At 35.1% G+C, this 22312-nt stretch overlaps 1 protein-coding gene across 7 annotated transcripts in view; it reads right to left on the reverse strand.

The window, feature by feature from the left end:
- The window catches only part of LOC140504754 (zinc finger MYM-type protein 4), a 138112-nt gene that overhangs the window by 35458 nt on the left and 80342 nt on the right, over positions 1–22312 (reverse strand). For all 7 annotated transcript variants that reach the window (XM_072610083.1, XM_072610085.1, XM_072610082.1 and 4 more), the window contains 9 exons: positions 16025–16109; positions 15526–15778; positions 9645–9819; positions 9345–9557; positions 4391–4541; positions 3807–3922; positions 2972–3247; positions 2671–2821; positions 1335–1507 (listed from right to left, as the gene is read on the reverse strand). In XM_072610083.1, coding sequence (XP_072466184.1) covers positions 1335–1507; positions 2671–2821; positions 2972–3247; positions 3807–3922; positions 4391–4541; positions 9345–9557; positions 9645–9819; positions 15526–15778; positions 16025–16109 — 1593 coding nt within the window. The remainder of the gene's footprint in view (positions 1–1334; positions 1508–2670; positions 2822–2971; positions 3248–3806; positions 3923–4390; positions 4542–9344; positions 9558–9644; positions 9820–15525; positions 15779–16024; positions 16110–22312) is intronic.

A 22312-nucleotide genomic window follows, 5' to 3' on the forward strand; every position in this document is an offset into this window, starting at 1 on the left:
GCACCAGAGATATGTATTGATAACTAAGTCACCTATGAAGCAAGGACCCAGAGATTCCGAAAGATGAGGAGATCTGGGCATATGTGGCAGCTGAGGAAAAACAGAAAGGGAAAGACAAGATCAGGTGCTTGATTGTAGGGATGTAAAGGACTACATGTAAAAGAGTTGGTCTTGGCAAGGAGAAGGGCCATCTCTTCATTAGAGATCCTGAGGGATGATCTTGAGGAATTGGGGGAGGGAAAGAAGGTAGGAAAAGGATTTCATGGCAAATGGCTTTGATCTTGGCAAGGTCTCTACCAGAGAGGGTGGGATGCTGTGGAAGGTAAGAGAAAAGAGAAGCATTTGTGAGATAAAGGATCAATCAGGGAGGAATAAAAATTGAACCAGTAAAAAACTGATTCAATAAGAACACAGTTGAGATTAGGTAACATAAATTTGTAGTGAACCCAGTCAAGTATAATTATGTGACTTCCTTCAATTAGGTTCAACAGTACATATGCAGAAATGAAGGAGGTGGATAATTAGAGTGACACAGGGAGGAGTTTGCTTCACGAGAGGATAGTGACATGACTGAAGTTTAGTCGCTTCAGTCATGTCTGACTCTTCTCAACCCCATTTGGGGTTTTCTTGGGAAAGATAATGAAGTGGTTTGCCATTTCCTTTTTCAGTTCATTTGACAAATCAGAAAACTGAGGAAAAGAGGATTAAGTGACTCACCCAGGGCCACACAGCTAGTAAGTGTGTGGGGGCAGATCTGAACTCAGGTAGATGAATCTTCTTTACTCCAGGACTAGCACTCTATGTCCCATTGTGCCACCTGGCTGCCTTACAGTGATATGATAAGAGGATTTCAAAAGCAGAAGAGAATGGAACTGGATCGCTGAGGGGTCAAAAATGGGCAGAAGGAGAGTGTGGCAAGAGCAGAGGGGAGAGCCTAGGAAATACTAAAGGTTGGTGGGACTGAAGAATAAGCTTAAGAAGAGGAAAGCACAGGGAGCAATGGAACTGAAGGAGATGATGAAGGATTACAGAAAATCATGTGATCAGCTCCCCAGTCTCAAGTTATAACTTCAGAGTTCCTACACAACAATTAGTGAATATATTTCATAGCAAGATAAGGAAAAGTAAGAAAAATAGTTTTCTGCTATTGGGATCAGTAAATAACTTCAAATATTTTAAACATAACAACAAATGCAGTTTCTGATAGATGAAAACTCATTTCATTGAATTTTTTAAAATCATCAAATGTTTCTTTCTGTTAGACAAAGAATTAAAAAGCAGGGGAAAAAGCTATGCTCAAACCTCAAAACGAACTAACACAAAATACCATCTACCTGATAAAACAAAACTGTAAACTTGGACATGCACTCCTCACAGCAGAACTCTTCCATCTTCCCCCCAAAATGATTCTGTACCAATTTGGGAGATGTTTGTAAACAGTAACTGCACATTTTACAGTGACTTCCCCAGCGTTTTGCCAAGTCATGTTTATAGAGCAATTTGCAACCTAAAAACCCAAAAAGACAGTAAGAAAAAAAGTCAAACTTCAGACATCACTAAGTTAAAGTACATTTTGCATTTTAAATGTTTATCAACACATGGTTAGTCCATTTCAACAATAAATTAAAAGCCACAAAAAAATGAAACAGGGATAGTGATTAGACAGACCTGTGATTTCAATGATATAGGTAACCTGAGAGTGATGAAACTTCCTCCAACCAATGTCAGTACCTTCTCTGAACTTCTAAGAGAATTATTTAGAGGTTAAGTCACACAGGTCAGGGTGCCCAGGTGTGCCCAGGGTCACACACTCAGCATAACCAGAGACAGCACTTGAACTCAGGTCATAGTGGCTTTGAGGTCAGCTCCCTATTCAATATGCAACATTGCCTCTATAATAGCTATATAACATTTTGAGGATTTTTCAATTAAATTAAAATTTTCAATTAAAGGACCATTTGGCAACTGAGTGGATATGTGAGGTGAGTGAGAAGGATGACAACAAAGTCCTTTCTGATTTCTCAACTGATGATCCTAATTTCAAGATCAAAACATCCTATGGGCAGATCAGATGGTGACTGCACACAAACAGTTCTCACTTTACGTAAATTTGCTTTATGCAAATTCACATTGCACAAATTCAACTTTGTGTAAAGAATTCTAAAGAAACTGGCATTCCCCAAAGATACCTATGTTAACTTTACTGTATATTAATCACATCAATGTACAATGATAGATCTGAAAAGCTATTTAGTGACAAATGTATAATACAAAGCATTGGAAAAGCCACTATTTTAAAATGTTTTATTTTATTTTTTCTTTTGTTAATTATTTCCTAATTATTTTTCTTTAAATTTTTTTCAATTACATGAAAAAATAATTTTTAACACATTTTAAAAAATTTTGAATTCCAGATTCTCTCCCTACCTCTCCTTCCCCTCTCACAGAGAAGGCAAGTATTAAAATTCCACGAATTTACTGGGTGAGAGCCTACAGAAACATCCTCACAAACTTATGTCATATGCCTAGCATATGACAGGCACTTAATAAAATGCTTGCTGACTTGACAAAATAAAATAAAAAAAATTATCAAGGAAATTAACCCGTAACACAATATCTTCAGATGTTTTTTCATGATGTCCTTTGACTGAATGTGATTTTTTTTTTTACCTTCACTGCAGAACGGCTTATCGATGCCTGAGAATCGCACAGTCTCCTTTATAATTTTCTCAATTTTACAGTATTCACACATGGCCATAACACTATTTATCTTCTTATATTCATCACAGCAAGTCTTGCCACAAAATTGAAACATTTTACCCTGTAATGAAAAACAATCCTTTTTTTCCTCCATCTGACAAATATCCTGTATATCTTTTATTGTTAAAGTAAATGGACCAACTGCAAAAGAGGAAAAGTCCAAAGTAGATTTATATTCAATTCAATCTATTTTTAAGAAGTGCAGCTTTACCTTGTAATCAAGAAGTTCTGGTTTTGTAGCAAAGAGTCTATTACAGTGCTGGCACTTGAGTTTCACAACAGTACGGGCAAAAGTGACCTGCTGGGATTGTGCAGCAAGCCGCTGGAGACCAGCTGCAGCGGAGCTACTGATGGAGCTGGGGGATACGGCAGAGGTGCTTCCTCCCCCTGCTGACACCGTTGTCCCTGTAGGAATGCTGACGATGACTTGACCCTGAGACAGGGGTACTACTGAAGAGTTCATGCCTGTTGGCTTGTTGAACAAATTCTGAAAGGAGACAAAAATGACATAACTCTCATTTATTACATGTTAAAGTGGGATGAGAATCAGACTTGAATCAGAAAAAACTTTGGTTTAAGTACAGACTCTGCCATTTACTTGGTATGTGACTTGGGGCAAGTCACAAACTTTCTCAGCTTCAATTTTATCAAATGTGAAATTAATACCTTCTCCTGCTTATCTCAGAGGGTTATGGAATATATGAGAGAATGTATAAAGCATTGAGTCATAATAATGATAAATGAGTAGATAAAAAAGATGATCAACATCAGAAAAAAGTAGGAAATTTCTTTATAGCAAAGATTTGTGCCTCTAAAATCATATATATGCATAAATTACTGCAAGTCAGCTTACAGAAAGACTCCAAATAGCATGTGTAAAGGCAGAGAAAGAATTTTTTAAAATAAAAGATGAATGGAACTAGGATTAAAATTTCGGAGCTCCTAACACCCAGTTTTGACTCCACTAAAAGGCATCTAATAAAATCCCAGAGCTATAACAAATAGTATGCAGGAAAGAGGTGAGGCAAAAAGTCCTTACACCATACCTGGAAAGCTACAACACAACTGTAGCTGCAGAAGTTGCGTATACTTCCATCAGACATAGCCAGGTGATACTGAGGGATGGCTGAGGTTTTACAACTGTTACACTGGACTTGTACTCCTTAGGAAGTTAGAATAAAACCAATAAGTAACGTAGATAAGTATTTAAAGGGACTAAAATATATAAAGTAAATAAAATATTGTACATTAACATAAAATTTGCAGACTAAATTTATTCATAGGATCTGAACAAGATCTATCAAGTCACATGTAAATTAACGTTAAAGGGAACAATCTTTAGAAGTTTTCCTTCCCCTCACTATCAAATACACAACTAAAAGAGTAATCCCAAATTAAATTGGATACAAATAAATACTTTTATGTTTAAGAAATGTCCTCAACTCAATTCCTTTAGGAAGAGGGCAGGATATTCCTTAAAATATGCACACACACAAAACAGATTAGAAAGAAACTAAACTTTGATCATAAGAGTAGCTAATTTTGGATCTGCATCTAAATTACAGAAACAAAGCAATACCACAAGATTTGCTAAAATTACAAGGTAAATTTTCTAAAGCACCAATATTACCTGCAGAAGTAACCATTTTAACTCTGTAAGCAGATAAGCAGTTAACAGAGCAGAAGAGTTCTGTTTTCCCCAAGTTATTGGTGTTTTCAATCATTTCAGCTGAAGACCTCAATGATTTGCAAAGAGCACAGAGAGTAATTTTTGCAGATTTCTGTTAAGAGAACAAAATCATATTCATCAACTTCAAATTTCCATTATATATATGCATGACATACAAAAAAAGAGCATTATTAAATGTCTTCAAAACACATTAACCTAACCAGAATAAAACTCAGCATTTTTGGTTTTCTGGCAGATGCTATGTGGTATTAACAAATGTCAGTAAACACACAAACTTAAGGAAATAAATTAATGTTAAATTATATTTTTAAAGAAATTAGCAATAATGAAGCAAAGTATAAAAAACGTACAGCAGGTCACAATAGATTTTCTTCAACCTAGACAACCAACTAAGCTACGTGGAAATGGATCAGAACATATGGCTCTCGTCTCATTGTTACTATAGCTTGGTAGTGTCCAGGAAATTAATAGTTGAGTGCTATTACACATTTTAAAGCTTCCTTAGTTGGTAGAATTTTTTTTAAAGTGCTTTTAATTCACACAAAAATCCTGTGGCAACCTTCCATTCTTCAAGGTTGGTTTCACAACAATGAGTACACTTGATGGTAAGAATAAGCTTGTTTGGAGAAGCAGTATTATAAGCTTTCTTAGAAATATCATGGGTATAGATGAAAGACACAAATGCAGTGAAAATGTGAACTGTCATATTTTACTGCATAAATGAGCCCACAGAATATTTCTAAAATGAAATGGCACTCACTGATATGATACAGTCTAGTTAATCTATACAACATCTAAGAGACCATTTAGAATAGAACTATTTTCTTTTTTTTTAAATTTTATTTTATTATTATTATTTTTTAATGTTTTACAATCACTGCCATAAAATGAAGATTTTATCCCCCCCACACCTACCCCCCACTACCCCCCTCCCTCCCCACGACAGCATACAATTCTGTATAGGTTCTACATATACTTTCCTATTGAGTACATTTTCACTATAGTCATGCTATGTAGTAGAACTAAAATAAATGGAAGAAATCATATAACAAATCAAAACATGATACACAAACACACACACACACAAACATGATCTGCTACATTCTGCGAATGACTTCCATATTTCTTTCTCTGAGTGTGGAAGGCATTTTGCCTTAGAAAACCACCATTGGAATTTTTTTTTTTTTTTAAGAAGTTCTTGTGTTATTACGAAATTCCAAGTCTACTAGAAAAAACTCTCGCACACTGTGGTAGTTGCTGTGCACAAAGTTCTCCTGGTTCTGCTCCTTTCACTCAGCATCAGGTCATGTAAGTCCTTCCAGGCCTCTCTGAAGTCTTCTTGTTCATCATTTCTTATGGCACAATAGTACTCCATTACATTCATATACCATAATTTATTCAGCCATTCCCCAATTGATGGGCATCCCCTTGACTTCCAGTTTTTGGCAACTACAAAGAGTGCTGTCATAAATATTTTTGTACATGTGGGACTCTTTCCCATTTTTATGATCTCTTGGGGATACAGTCCTAGTAGCTATATTGCTGGGTCAAAGGGTATGCACATTTTTGCAGCCCTTTGAGCATAGTTCCAAATCGCTCTCCAGAATGGCTGGATGAGCTCACAGCTCCACCAACAATGAATTAGTGTTCCAACTCTCCCACATCCTCTCCAGCATTTATCATTTTCTTGTTCTGTCATGTTTGCCAATCTTATAGGTGTGATGTAGTACCTCAGAGTTGTTTTGATTTGCATCTCTCTAATCAAGTGATTTAGAGCATTTTTTCATATGATTATAGATATCTTTAATATCTTCCTCTGAAAATTGCCTGTTCATATCCTTTGACCATTTATCAATTGGGGAATGACTTGTATGATTATACATTTGAGTCAGTTCTCTATATATTCTAGAAATGAGGCCTTTATCCCTAGAACTATTTTCTGAGGCACAGAAAACACCTTTATGTAAATTGTATTCCTCCCAAAGGCCAGAGCAGAGAATTGCCAAAGGAAGAAATTAACTGTAAAGGGATACATTTTGCTAACAAAGGTGTACTACTGATTGCTCAAAAGCAAATCTAAATGAACCTAATGGGTTTTTTAATTTAATGTTTTAGAATGACAACTGAAAAAAGCATGACAGCCAAAGAAGTTCATGCAAATTTAAGCTGCATTAATAGAAGCATAGTAACTAGAAGAAGGGATGTTCAGTTTTGGGAGCTGTAATTTAAGGACAAAAATAAGCTAGAGCACATTCAGAAGATATCAGAATGGTAAAGGGACTTAAAAAACTGTCATATAAAGAAAAAGTGAAGGAATTTGGCATGTTTGGCCTGGAAGACTTAATAGGGAAGGAGATAATCTGTTATGAAATACTGGAAGGGTTGTCATATGGAAGAGAATAGCCTCAAGAAATATAGAAGAGCCCATATGTGAGCTCTGTGGATCCTTATCCCAATTACCACTCTCACTGATGAATCTCAGTTCTGTTGTTGTTAAGGGATATGCTATAGTTAGAGTATGTATGCCTAGATTGCTACAAGAAACTAGCAAAGTTTCTGATGTTATTCTTGTAGGAAACAGAGAAACGTGATGCTGCTTAGGTGACTTGGAATTGGTTGAATAGATAGACTTGAAAAGTATTCACTAATGATTGCATGTCAATTTGAAAGATTCCCATTCCCAACTGAACAGGCAGTTTTCAGAAGTAGAAATTAAAGATATCTATAGTCATATGAAAAAATGCTCTAAATCACTACTGATTAGAGAGATGAAAATCAAAACAACTCTGAGGTACCACATCACACCTAACAGATTGGCTAACGCGACATAACAGCAAGATGATAAATGTATGGAGAAGATGTGGGAGAGTTGGAACACTAATTCATTGTTGGTTGAACTGTGAGCTGATCCAACCATTTGGAACTATGCCCAAAAGGCTATAAAAATATGCATACCCTTTGACCCAGCAACATTGCTTCTAGGACTGTATCCCCAAAAGATCATAAAAATGGGAAAGGGTCCCACATGTACAAAAATATTCATAGAAGCACTCTTTGTGGTGGCCAAAAACTGGAATTCAAGGGAATGCCCATCAATTGGGGAATGGCTGAATAAATTGTGGTATATGAATGTAATGGAACACTATTGTGCTATAATGATGAACAGGAAGACTTCAGAGAGGCCTGGAAAGACTTAGATGATCTGATACTGAGTGAAAGGAGCAGAAGCAGGAGAACTTTGTGCACAGTAACGATCACAGTGTGCGAGAGTTTTTTCTGGTAGACTTGGAACTTCATTGCAATGCAAAGAATTAAAAAATTCCCAGTGGTCTTTTAAGGCAAAGTGCCTTCCACATCCAGAGAGGAGAGGAATAAAAAATCTAAGTTATTTGGTAGTGACTGTAAAACACTGAAAATAAACTAAAAAGATAAAATGTCAAAAAATATTTTTAAAAAAAATTAAAGAAAGATTTCCAGTAGATTCTTCTTAGGCATTAATACTTGGCCCTGTCCTGCTTATTTATTTCTTAATAACTTGAATAAAGTCATAAACATAAACAGCATGCTTATCAAATTTGCAGTGACACAGATAAGGAGGAATGGCTAATTAGATTGACATTAGATGACAGGATCATAATCCAAAAAGTATACAAAGCTGAATTTAATAGGGATAAAGGTAATGCTTTACAGTGGGGTATACAACCAATTTTATAAGATGAAGATAAAAGGAAGGGTTCCCTGAATAGTAGTTTATCTAAAAAAGATTAATGAGTTTGAGTGGACTATAAGATCAATGAGTTAAAAGTACTGTATAGAAATAATAAAAAAAAAAGTAATGTGATTACATAGGGCCTAGATCAGATTATATCTGGAAAATTATGTTCACTTTGGGGAAATCAAATTTTAAGAAGCATGTTAAGCTAGAGAACATCCAAGAAAGGTATTTAGGCTGGTAAAGGACCTTAAGGTTTATGACATGAAGAAATGCCATAAATGTCAGCTGAAAAAATAGTTACGTTCTATCTGGAGATGAGAATAATTGGCAGGGGTAGGGAGAAGAACAAACAGGGCATACAAAATTCTTGTCTTTTAAATATTTGATGGGCTGTCCTATGGGAAAGTGATCCGACTTATTCTTCTTGGTCATGAAGTGCAGAACCAGAAGCAATGAGTGCAAGTTGCTAAGAGGCAAAACCAAGTTTGATATAGAGAAAATTTCCTAAATGGCTATTTCACAAGCTTGTAAGTTCTCCCTCTTTGTATTTCTTAGTCATTACTTACTGCCATCAATCTAAGTTTTCTTCCATAATTTAACCCCATACCTCTTCAAAATGTGAAATAATATCTGTCAATAAGTTCTTAGGCAGGGAAAGGACCTTCAGAAGTTATTTAATTTAATCTTATCACCTCAACAATCATTTCCTATAAGTTTCTAAAGACTCATATTATCAAGGCCTATTTTCTGGTAGAGTTTTCTTTCATGAGAATGCAAAAAAAGTTCCCTTTGTGTATTTCAAGCATCAACATACTTTTAAAGGATTATACAAAGTTTTACTTCACTTTATGCAGCAGGAAAAAATCTCTGAAAAAACTTTATGCTAATCATATTTTGGTAAATTGAAAGGTATTTCAAGATGACTTAGAGTTTCACTACATATGAAAATCTTAAGATGTACTTTTGTATAGCAAATAATCACCTAATTTTTTGTGAACCTATATTTTTAAAAGATGATATAAATATATTAAAAAACCTACCACTCTAAATATTTTGTAGTTTTTCTTAAATACTGTTTAAGTCTTCCCTGGAATGAACAAAAAATTATTTTATTCTTATACTAGCACATCTTATTTTAATAAGTCACTCTGGGTGCCCTGATTAAACAAGATCACATACCTGCTTGTATGCAGTGACACATGTTGAGCTGCAGAATTTCTTGGACTGCCCCTCGATCTGGAGCAGGTGGCACTGGCCTGAGCCACTGTAACAGTAACCCCCACAGTTCTCACAGCAGTTCATTGTGAGGTTGTTCGCAGAGCGGAACTTGGAGAAGCAGGCATCACTACAAAGTTTATGGACCACATTTTGGTAATTAACTTCATGCCGAATCTTAGAATGAAAAACCACAGTAAGTAGTGTCATTCAAATGTCTGACCACTTTAAACAGAATTTCAGCAAGTTCAAAACGTAACTTACAACTGCATTCTTCTGGCACATGCTGCACTTGGTTGAAATGCTATTAGTATGTATGGTAACAATAGGTTTTCTTTTTAATTCATATGTAGATAGACATGATTGACTGCAAAAATCTTTGCTAGAGCTTGTATTGTCAAACTGGGCAGTGATCACATCCTTTGGATTTAAAATATCTCTAAAAAATAATGAGGAAAAATATGAATTGCTATTTTATCACAATTGTTATTCCTATTTGTGTGCTGAAATGACAATTTAATGAAATGCGTTACTAGAATGATAGTAGAACTGCATTACTTTTCATTTAAAAGAAATATTGAGTATTTACAGATAACAATTTTAAAATACTATAAAATCTCAGCTTATCAGAGCCCTCAGGGAATGAATAATTCTGGACAGTATTTCCCCAGATACTGGAAACATTATTGCTTCAAGAGTCAAAAAATTTTAAAAATAGCAACTATCAATCAACAAACATTTATTAGGCACCTACTATGTGCCAGCACATGTTATTCCTTCCATTTTTAAAGGAAGCTAAAATAATTTAGCTTCTATGATTTATGAGTCAGTGAACCTAGCATAAGAAACCTGATATTAAACTGACCCAGATATGTCGTTTTAGAGCTCTTAAGTCTTAAACTTTTTATATCTCCTTTCTCTGTATCCTAGTGCCTGAAACAATGCCTGGCACACAGCAGGCACTTAATAAATGCCTGTTGAGTAACTGACCGTCAGACTGTTATTTCCATACCTATTAACTCCCACTTTACTTGGTAGAGGGATGGGAAACATTAAAAAGTTTATAAGAATTATTATTACAAGGATATCAGTTCTGAATTAGGACCTCAAACTAGGACCTTCTTTTATGAAGAAAATACATGAATATTTAGAGTATCTCCTTTGGCCATTCAAAGAATTTGGGAATGGGGGCATATTTCCTCGATTTTTTGTGGTTCCAACATAAAAATAGTAACAAAAATTTAATTCAAAATAAGTGAGATAACTGCTCTGCCTAAAGCAATATTCAGAGATGAAATTGCTTTTTAGATACCTGATTCTCAAAAACAATTCATTATAAAATGACTTAAAAGCTTATCTTTAAAATTCTCATGTAAAAAACTAGAGAGGTTATACATCATAACGGCTACATTCTGACACAATTTAATATTTTTTTAAAAAGATTATCTTATGAATGCTGCAAATTAGAAGACCTCAAATATAAATAAAGACAAAGAAGTAGAGCAGAAAAATCCTGAAGTAGAAGAGAAAAAAACACAGCTTTTACTCTGACAAATTAAGTAACTTTTTCCAACACTGACAATGGTGTTGTCTTTCCTATGGCTCATAAAATTAACTTGTTTTGGGGCAAAGACAATTTGACATTAGAGGTAAAGGAATTTCTTTTCTCATTCCTATTCATAATTCACAAATTAAAATTTCTGTATATTTAAGAAGGATTTACAGACTAACCCCACCCTATAGTCTGAGATATACAGAATAGAACATTATTGTGTAAGTCCTGCAATTGAAATAGTCATGTGACCTTGAACAAATCCGTGAACTTCACCAGGCCTGTTTCCTCAACTATAAAAAAAGGAAATTGTACTAGTAGATAGACTAAAGTCTTTCCAGCTCTAATGTTCTAAAGTTGTACACTTGGGTATCTCACCTGCACTAACGCTTTCAATCACCCTAGAAGCCAGTAAAGGGAACAGACTGGGAGAAGCGGTGGTGAAATACTGAGTTGGGATTAAATAAGAACAAAAGAAGTCAAGTGGAACAAAAGGGTATAAGTGGTATAAGAAAGGTGCTGAAAGAGGATGTAAAACCAAGAACAAGATGGCAATGAACATGGTGAGGGAGCTGAGGGGAAGGGTGAGAACAAATAAAGGTAGGAAGAGAAAAGGATCATGGAGCAACGAGGTAAGAGTAAAGGGACTTAAGAATATGAATATGAGGCTGATAACAAGGCTGGTCATTAAAATGCAAGGCAATGGGAAAGAAGGCGCATGGCAGGTTTGCACAGAGATGGGGGGAAGCATATAGTAAAAACTGGAAGGAGAGGAGACAACAGCTGGCAGAGAATAAGAAAGGAAAGTTTTGGAAAGAACAAAGGGAGATAAGACGTGCCATACTGTCTATGAAGGTAAAAAAAGACCAACTGGGCTAGCAGTAAGCGCAAGTGATGAACATGGGGGATGTGGACAAAATGTGGGAAAGGAAGACTAGGTGAACAAAGGAAATAACGAGCAAGAGGTAGACAAAAAAAAATTTACAACAAGACATTTTGTGATCTCTATAAAAGTTAAAGCTATAATATTCCCATCATAAAGTAAATTTAGCACCAAAATTTGTCTTCAGTGCATGAACACTTAAGAAAAAGTTACTTAGAGCCATAAGAACTCAGAGCTGGAAGGGACTTCTAAGACACTTAGTTCAGGGTTTTACCTGAAGTAAGAACCCTCTTTATAACATCTGACAAATATTCTTAAGTAGTCACCTGGCCTTTGCCTGAATGATTTCTGCAAAGGGGCCTTAACAACCTCTCCTATTCCATTTTTAGACAACTTGAATAGTTAACTGTCCTCCCTTAGTTTCCATCTATGAATAGACAGTATAGTTTATCTTCTGAGACTAAGCAGAATGAATTCTAATTCCTCTGACACGTGACCAACTTTTATGTATTATAGATAGAAATCAGGTCTTCTCTTTTCCAGAATAAACATTCTCAGTTCCTTTTACATACCGTTTCCAGTCTTTTCAGACTCTTCCTTAGAATCCATACCAATTTGTAAATACATATCCTAAAATGTGATCTACATGCTGATCTATATGTAATACTCCAGAGACTGAACCTGACAAAACTATGCTAGACCACAAAAATCTTTGCTAGGATTTGTACCGTCAAACTGGGCAGTAAACAAATCCTTTAGCATCTCTTAAATATAACGAATGGCAAAAGGTAACATGAACTGCACTTTATATCCACTGTTATTAACAAAAAAAGGAGACTATCACTTTCTTTGTTCTAGGGACCATATTTCTTTTTAATAATTCAAAGATAGATTAGGTAAACAAAAACAATAAAATATATAGTATTCTATGATCAGGAAATTATCGTGGCTCCAACAAACTTGTTAGGCAAACAATATCTTCATTTTAAAGATTAGAAAACTGAGTCTCAGAAGGTACTTGCCAAAGTCTATAAAACAAAGTTGCAGAGCTAAGAATCAAACCATGGTCTAAAACTATTTCTAGCAATAAATCTGTATCCAATGTGTTGCTTCCCAACAGAAGGATAAAGTATAAAAACATAAATATAAAGAAAAACTAAATGGGATTTAGTGACAAATTATGAAAAGAAAAATAAATCTTTTTATAAGCTTGAGAAATCTCAGAGCAAATTTTGTGTGATTAAAAAAACTAGACAAGTGGATGTGTACACACCACCCAAAGTCAATTCTGAAAATGATCTTCATTATTATTCAGTAAACTAAGTGTGGAGAATGGGATCAGAAGTCGAGATATTCCTATTTCTTCCCAAATGGCCACTGTCTAACTATGTATGACCTTGAGTAAGTGATTTTTATTTCCTTGGATCTCAATCAGTTTCTGTATCTATAAGAAGAAAGAGTTGAAGCAGATTGTTTCTAAGGTCTCTTCCAATTCTGAAATTCTATTCTATAACTTGATGAAAAACAAATAAAGGAGCCAAACAACAATATAAGAGAAAAAAAGCATGTGCTCCTCTAACTTTGGGTTCTGAGAATTCAATTTTGGCACCTTTTTCATTTGCTCATAAATCAGAGGCCGTTAGCTACTGAAGAGAACGACTATGGGATATAATCCCTGTCACAGGTAAACTGCTTCAGAACCAGACAGGGCCACACAAGTTATATTATTACAAGAATTCCTCACTCTAAAACTGGTTCCCATAGTGCCTGTGCAGAGACATTTAATTATCTTGAACCTCAGTTTCTTCATCTGTACAAAGATGTCAGACTAGATGACCCTTTCAACACTAAATCCTATAAATCTATGGGAGTTTTTTTTGTTGTTGCTGCATGATCATGAAGTAACAAAACTGGTATTTCAAACAAATATATAAGATTATACCCATTCAATGGGCATTGTCCTTAAAAGTATTCACCCTGGGAGGGTCCATAACAAGTGGAACAATGATACCATTATGCAAAAGATTTTTCAACTTATTTCAAGACCAATTTTTAAACCATCACAGGGAAATCAATCCCATTTTTCCAGTCACATCAAATTTTGGACCAAAAGTGGTACTGCTAGGCTTAGGGCTCAAATGTTTATTTTGTTCATAAGAATTGGCTCCCAATAATTTCTGACTTTTAAAAAACTCTACCCCTCAAACAGGAAAAACTGCTACCATCACAACAATCCAAAGCAACACAGTACATGCTCTAAAGGACATTTCTAAACAGCAATTCTAAAACTTGTTTGGAGCAATGTATAACTGAATTAAATTTTTTTTGAAAGGAAAAACACATGTTTCTAATATATGCTTAAAAAAAAATTTCATGCATCAAACCAATGTAAGATTCCCTAAAAGATTAACCTAAAATCTTCCTTCTTGGTTTAGTTCTGTGGAAATGATACAAAAAGAAATAGTTTTATGATTACACTATTTCCCAAGTTTGAAAAAACAAAATCATGTAAAAATATCTATCAAAGAAAGGAAAAATTCAACTTTCTTATATAGTTGAGCCTTTTCCAAAATACACCAGTAGAGGGAGATTTCCCTCCCCTTACCAATGAAAGAACACAGTAGCATCCATTTTAGGTACAAATGCCCCTATCAACTCAAGATCTTAAGAAATGAGTGATTTTAAATGTCTTAACAAATCAATACAGGTAGAAGAAAAAGGAAAGCATTTGCATATTATCTTTTTCTAAAACACTTCTCTGACTTTTAGTTTAAGAAATTCTCTACTAATTTAGCAGACTACCATATCACACTGTAGTCCTAGATTTTCATTAATATCCATTTTTTGTTAGCCCCAATATTCCAACATCTCATTTTATGGTATAGAAATAAAAGCACCTTAAGTTTTATGAAAAGAGATTCATTGAATAACTTTGACAAAATCACTTCTCTCTAAATCTAACTTTCTTGACTTATTCAAGAAAGGTCCAAGAGGATCGCAGATTTAGAGGTAGATCAATTCTTATGACAACTGACCCAGTCTCCCCCATTTTGGAGATGAGGAAATTGAAGCCAAGAGAAGTTAAACAACTTGTCTAAGGTCATAAAAGTATGAAGTAGCAGAACTACTACTGAATGCAAATTCAGTACTCCTTCTACTATATCACATTTCCTACCCAGCTGCATTCAGTTACACAGGAATATTATAAAGATAAATAAATGTATTTATGACCACGATGAGTTCTGCCTAAGGCATTTAATATACCTTCAATTATAGGTTTTCTATTATTTTGTTACCTGCCAATACCTGATCTATCATCATTAAAATAAATTCAGTTTTAGCAATTGTTACCTACTCTTTAAGTCAAAATACTATAATTTCCTAATTAGTGGATGTTTCCTTAGAATATATAAAATAAAAAGTATACAAGTGGTTTCAGCTACTGCAAAGTCACACTGTTTAAAGTGGAGGGAAAACCAAGCTATTCAGAACTTGAAAAAAACCAAAAACCTGTAAAATTCTTAACTAGCAAAGAAGTTATTTCTGTTAGGGAAAGTGAAAGGCATAGCCAACATGGTTATACTGGACTGACAGGATATTTCCTCCCAAAGATGGAAGGTTGGAAAATTGAACCCTGAGATGCTGATAAGAAATCTGTACTGAAAGAGAAAATGAATAAACAAGAAAAAGAATTGAGATCTCTGTTGTACTTTGAGCAGCTTGAACAGGTTTTCTTGGTAGGGGCTGGTGGGCGGGCAGATGGAACGGTGTATCCAGTGAGGCACAGTGTGGAACAGAAGAGCTGAGTAGACCCTTTTCTCTGATAGGCCGTCTGCCCTTTCTGCAGGATTTTTTTACAACCAGAACAGGAAACTCGAACAGCTGTGGATGGAACTGAGGGAAGCATTTTGTTCATGCCAGAGGATGCCAGAGAAGGCTGAAAGCCTGTTGTCAACTGTGGAGCTATAAAAAACAAAACAGGAAGGGGAAAAAGGTTTTGGTATTTACCATGAATATTAAGTACATATATTCTACTTTTCTTTCAGTTCCAATCTCAGTCTTGAAGTCTCACATAAATTATGTAGTCTGTAATTAATGAGTGCTGGCAAAGATTAGACCTTACTGCCTACATCATTAATATAAGAAGATATATGTTTCCTAATACAGATCAGAATAGGTAAAGTGGATAACTTACAAACTTGTTCTTACCAAGAGGGCTGCCACTGACTGAAAAAACAGCACTAATTTTCAGTTCTCCTTCTGGAGTTTTCCCCGGTGGGCCATGACCGTATTCCTGAAAGAAAGGGAGGGGAAAAAAAGGATAAAAATGCCCTCAAGAAAATCAGATAATCAAGCAAGAGAGAAAAATTACCTTTAGCGCGCGGTGTGCAAGCGCGCGTGCGCGCGCGCACACACACACACACACACACACACACACACACACACACACACACACACACCCCCACAAAACCTAGCATTCCTTCAAAATACCTTAGAGTCAAAAAATTTAAAAACCTTACAGTGCTTACTAGTGATACTTAAGAAAGAAGATTTGTTAGTCCCTTGAGATCTCTTATGGTTGCTAAAGACAATCTCCCATTTTACTGGGGTCAAATAAAGAGGCTAAATGAATGAATGGCAAACGTGACTAAATCCAAAGACAGCCAACGCAAAGGCAAAATGACGGCCGACTTATACCCTAATTTAAGCTGTATTTTAAAGGGGTCACGGCATTTAATCTTCACTGAAATCTTTGATTTGAATTAAACATTTTTGAATGACCGGGTTGGTTTAAAGTGGCTGCCCAAAAGGACCTGTAACGTATGGGCCAGCCTGGCCAAGTCTTACACTTCTCATTCAAAATGTTGTCTTTTTTTTAGGTAGAATAATCATGCTCTAAATTACAATTTATCCTGAACAGGATGCTTAAGTACACTATTTCAGAACAGTATCAAACTGAAATAAACTTTTACAATATATATTTTTTTAAAAGTTCAATTATAGGCTTTTAATACATTTTAAACTATATAGTTTATATTATAAAACATACTTATCTGATCATTCTATCAAATCAAGGCAAATTTATTTTATTTGTTCAAACTTCAGGAAGCATGTTTAAAAACTGCTTAAGTCCTCATACTTATAGTTCTTGTTGGGGTAGCAAAAATCTAATGGGGTTGTTTTCAAGACTCATTTCAAACTCACTGTCCTGAGTCCTTAGTAAAAGAAATAATCCCAAAATTGATAGACTATAAAGGGGGAACTTTTAACCCCAGAGAACAGTTACCTAGAATTTTTTAAAAGTATGATTTTGTAATACAATAAAAGTTCACAACCAGATTAGATGAGAAGCCTGAAAATTCTTAACTTCAGAGAAAGTCTGTTTTAGAAGGTCTTCAATAACTTAAAAATGCATAAAAATTTCTTTCTAACAAAGAGGACCTATTTAAATGAATTAAAACTGATTTGTAATTAGCTTACCAATGGTTTACATTAATATGGGTACTCCTACCTCCTCTGTCCTTCTTTGTACAGGTGGGGGACTGCATACATGGAATACTATGTGTGGACTGATGTGGTGTTCTTAATTACTTTTTTCTCCTCTATTTTTAGTCACTCTAATCAGAGATAGCTCACTGAGTAAGGGAATGGAGAAGGATTTATTTGGGAAATAAAGGGGATATAAAAGCAACAAAAATTTAAACGCATGTATATACTTCCAAGTACTTGAAAAGTTTGATGTTTATTTTAAAAATCTGATTTTGTCACTTTTTCAAGCAATGTCACTATTAATTTGAAACAGGAAAAATACTTGGTTTTGTTGGAATTTCTGAACTAACAGAATACATGAGGTTTCACTATATTTTTGATTGACATGTTCTCACTTAAAACATATGGTTTTTACTAAAATTTTAAGTATCTGAAAACATTTATATGTTAAAATTTCACCACTCAAACTATTGTCTTAGTAGCAAAATGAGCACAGGCACAGAACTTAGAACTTCCTTACCTACAGTGAAAAGAAAAACCTATATGCTTGGCTTTTGTCATTTATTACAAAGGCATGATGAAATTGAAACACTCTATTTTCCAAATGGAGAAAACAACTCAAGTGTCCCATTCTTCAAAAAAGTATCCCTCTACATTCCAAAATACGCAATTCACTAACAGTAAAATCTCTATATTCCATCACCTAAGAAAGACTAACACCTTCAAGATCATTATTATGGACATAAAATATTTTGAGAACCATAATGCTCATCTAATATTTACTAATCCCCAGTAAACATGTGTGTTACAGAAGGAATAAAAGAGAATTTTCAAAATTACACTCTTACTCTCCAAAGGATTGGTTATATGCTAAATGCACTGGTGACTTTCATTAATATTAATTAATACAGCTGGGTGGAAAAGTGGATAAAGCCCAGAACTTAAGAGTCAGAAACACTTGAGTTCAAATCTTGCCTCAGACATTCATTGGCTGTGTCACCCTGGTGAGGCCACACTCTCTGTGCCTCAGGCTCCTCATAAGTAAAAATGAAGGTAATAACAGTATTTACCCAAAACTCAGGGTTGCTGTGAACATCAAATGAGTTACAGACGGAGAGTGCTTTTCAAACTTTAAAGTGCCATATAAAAGCCAGTTGTTAATATCAACTAATACTATAAGAATAAATTAGTATTCTAAGACTAGCTATTATTATTAGGACACTACTACATCAGGAAGAAGTCTTAAGTTTCCATGTCATTTTGACTCTTAACAACAGTGTGACCTTGGCCAAGTCACCAAACTCTCATCTCATTTGTAAAATAGAGGTGCCTGTATCGCCAAGGAAATATTCACAACATTGGTGGTGAGTATGAATATGCCTGCATAGCTCTCAATCTCAAAGTATAACAGACTCTCCATATAGAAGGCAGAATAAAAACATTTATTTAGATACCAGAAAGCCAAATTCCAGAACTAGAAAGCAAAATTGGTCACAGCAACCAAGAAGTCAATATGGGTTATCACTGCAGGGGACAAAGCCATTCCCAAGCCTCCCACCCTGGCTGGGACCTTCCCATAAACAAACACTCCTGAGCCTAGCTCTGACTAGCCTGACCAACTTCCTCCCAGCTCTGCTCCACCCATTCAGCAAGCTCCTCCTTAGCTGTAACTTAGCTCCTCCTCACATATAACTTAGACTTCCATGTGATTTAAGCAAGTCACATGGGCCTATTAATAAATGGGAAAGATCTTCCCATTTAAATTATCATTACACTGTCATGAGACTTGCAGAAATCAAACGAGATAATAACTACAGAGATATACGCATGGTGTTACGACTACTTGATTTTTCACTCTCAAATATTTATGACAGCAACGTTCCTGCGCTCCTGTAACGTTCATACTCAACATGCTGTTGTGTTATTTCAGTCAAGAATGATATAAGTTGGTTTTGTAGAACTGTGTTATGATTTAGTAAAGAAAACGGAGTTGTTGCAGAGACCTTTCCTTTAGCCTGCTTAAAACTGGCTTCTGAATCTTAAAAGAGCCCTTTTCTACATCCTTACTCATCTTTCCTGAGTTTTCTACATCCTATGATCCTGTTGGCCTCTTGACACTCTTTCCTCCATCTACTTTCTTTGTGCCTCTCCCTCTTGGCTCTTTCTCAAACTTCTTTGCTAATTCATCATCTATCTCCCATCCCCTCTGTGTAAGTATACCTTAGGCCTCTGTCCTGGGCCCTTTTTCTCTAAATTATGCTACCTTTTGGTGATCTCATCAGCTTCTATGAGTTCAACTGTCTCTACGCCATGTGACTCCAATAACTACATTATTTGCCATCATCTCTCACCTAAGCTCCAATCTCACATCACCAACTGTTTGCAACAAAACTTCACTTCAATGTTCCATCTCGAACTAAACATGGCCAAACAGCCCTTCTTTCTAAATTCCATATTTCTGACAAGCACACCACCATTTCCAATTAACATTCACAACCTCGAGTCATCCTCAACTCTACAACTCTCTTTCATTCCCCAAACCCAACCTGTTGATTATACCTGCACATTTTTCTCATTTACCTGCCTTCTCACCATTCCAATGGCTACCACTCTAGTTCAGGTTTTCATCACCAAGCTGGGCTCCCTGGTTCATTCCTCTATCCAACCTACAAATGGTTGCTAAAGTACTATTCCTAATCCATAGTTCTTACCATGTAACTCTCTAGACCCATCAAGTGGTTCCTTACTGCCTCTAGGATAAAATATAAACACCTATTTGTAATTTAAATCCCTTCATAATTTGACTCAAACTTATCTTTCTAGACTTATTTTAAATTTCCTTTCTTCTTTACCCACTCTCTAGCAATTAAACCATTTCATACAAGACATTCCAACTCCTTTTGTGTCTTCTGCACAGACAAGAATTAGGTTAATCAAGTAAAATAAAATACAGGTGGGGTTTTGTTGCTTATCTTATCAGAGGAGGGTTGTCAGCTTCTTCCTGCTCTGCTCAACTGGGAGTGATCTGTCATAAATTCACAGATTAAAAACCAGTTGGAATATACTGACAGACAGAATATGTCTATGGTGGTTGTGTGTGTCTTGGTATCTATTCATTTTTCCTTCTCTCCACCCTCAGTGAACTATGTTTTTACTAGATTTCCTAGTCCAAGGAAATATCCAAGCTAAGAAAGAAATAGTAGTCAAAAATGATTTCTAGTTTCTAACTGATAGTCTCAGTTATTCAATCTGCCCTCTAGAGATCACAGAATCCCCAAACTCCCTGTTACAGCTAAAATAACGATAATATTATCAATAATAATCACATTTATATAGTCCATTAAGGTGTATACTTTTAAAAAATACATCCTTGTGATTAAGTATTATTACAGGCTCATTTTACAAAGGAGCAAGCAAATTTAATCGACCTGCTCAGCTATATAGCTGGTTTCTTTGTGTATATATGCTAGAGCATTATATGCTCAAATTTTTTTATAATAATCTTTTGTTTTTACATTGCTTCATTTCCCAAACATATCTCCTATCACTGCCCACCCATTTTTCACAACAGGACATTTTTTAAAAGTTTGGGAAAAAGCAATTCAGCAAAACCAACCAAGCACATCAATCAAGTCTAATAGCATATACAGTGTTTCAGTCCAGAGACCACCATGCCTAAAAAGAAGGGATGAAGGTGCATTCTCTTATTTCTTCTTCAGGAACAAGTCTTGTGGATTATAATTTCACATTTAGTTTTTATTTTTTGGCGTTGCATTATTCTTTCCATTTACATATTCTTAAAATACAATTCTATTGATCTTTGTTTTTTTTATATCACCAGACTTTCTCTCAGTATCCTTTCCTATCTCCCCTCTCAGACAGCCAATCCACATAATATTTTTAAAGGAGAGAAAAGAGAAACTAGCACAATCATTCATCAAATCAAAAAAGTCTGAAAGTATATGTGATACTCCATGCCCATGCACCTCCCACCTCTGTAAAGGAGTAGAATCTTCTCATGTTTTCTCTGGGGCCATTACTGTCTTTTCTAAATTTTGCAACATTCACTTTTAACTGTTGTCATTATGTATGCTGATTTTTTGAGTCTGCTTATGTTACTTGACATCATTTAAAATTTTCTACTTGTTCAGTCATTTCAGTCATGTCTGACTCTTCATGACCCCATTGGTGGTTTTCTTGGTAAAGATACTGGAGTGGTTTGCCATTTCCTTCTCCAAAAATTTTCCATACTTTTCTATATTCATCATATTTATTATTTCATTACATTCATGCACTTGTGCCACAATTCGTTAAGGCATTCCTCAATCAATGGACATCTACTTCATCCCCAATTTTTCTGCCTCTATAGAAAGTGCTTTGTAGTACATATGGGGACTTTCTTCCTATCAATAACTTCCTTGGAGTAAAAACCTAGTAGTATAATCTCTGGATAAAATGATATAGATGTTTAGTCTTTTAGTTGCATAATTCCAAATTGCTTTTCAAAATGGTTGTACCAATTCATGACTCCACAGAAAATGCACTGGTGTGTCCTTCTTCCTATAACTTCTACAACACTGTCTTTTTCCAGCTTTTATATCATCTATGTCAATTTTCTGAATATAAGGTGAAACCTCAATGTTTAGATTTGTATTTTTCTTATCAGTGATTTATTAACCTGGGAGCACTCATTCCTAAGGTTAATAATTGTGGTCTTTGTTTTCGGTTATTTTTTGTGGGGAGGTGGGAGAAAAGTTTGTTCATCTCTTTTGATCAACTATCTATTGTATAATGGCTTTTTAAAAATGTCATTGTTGTGGCCACTGTGTATACCTGTTCACTGGCTGTGCTTACTTCACTTAGTATCAGTTTATCCAAGTATTCCTATCCCTCCCTATATTCTTTATATTCTGCATTTGTTATGGTATGCTAATAAATTCATTTAATCATTACAGTCACATACCACAATTCATTTAACCATTTCCCAATCAGTTGGTATCTACTTTG

The sequence above is a fragment of the Notamacropus eugenii genome, chromosome 5 (genome assembly GCF_028372415.1).
Source record: "Notamacropus eugenii isolate mMacEug1 chromosome 5, mMacEug1.pri_v2, whole genome shotgun sequence".
In the NCBI taxonomy this organism is placed as follows: Eukaryota; Metazoa; Chordata; class Mammalia; order Diprotodontia; family Macropodidae; genus Notamacropus; species Notamacropus eugenii.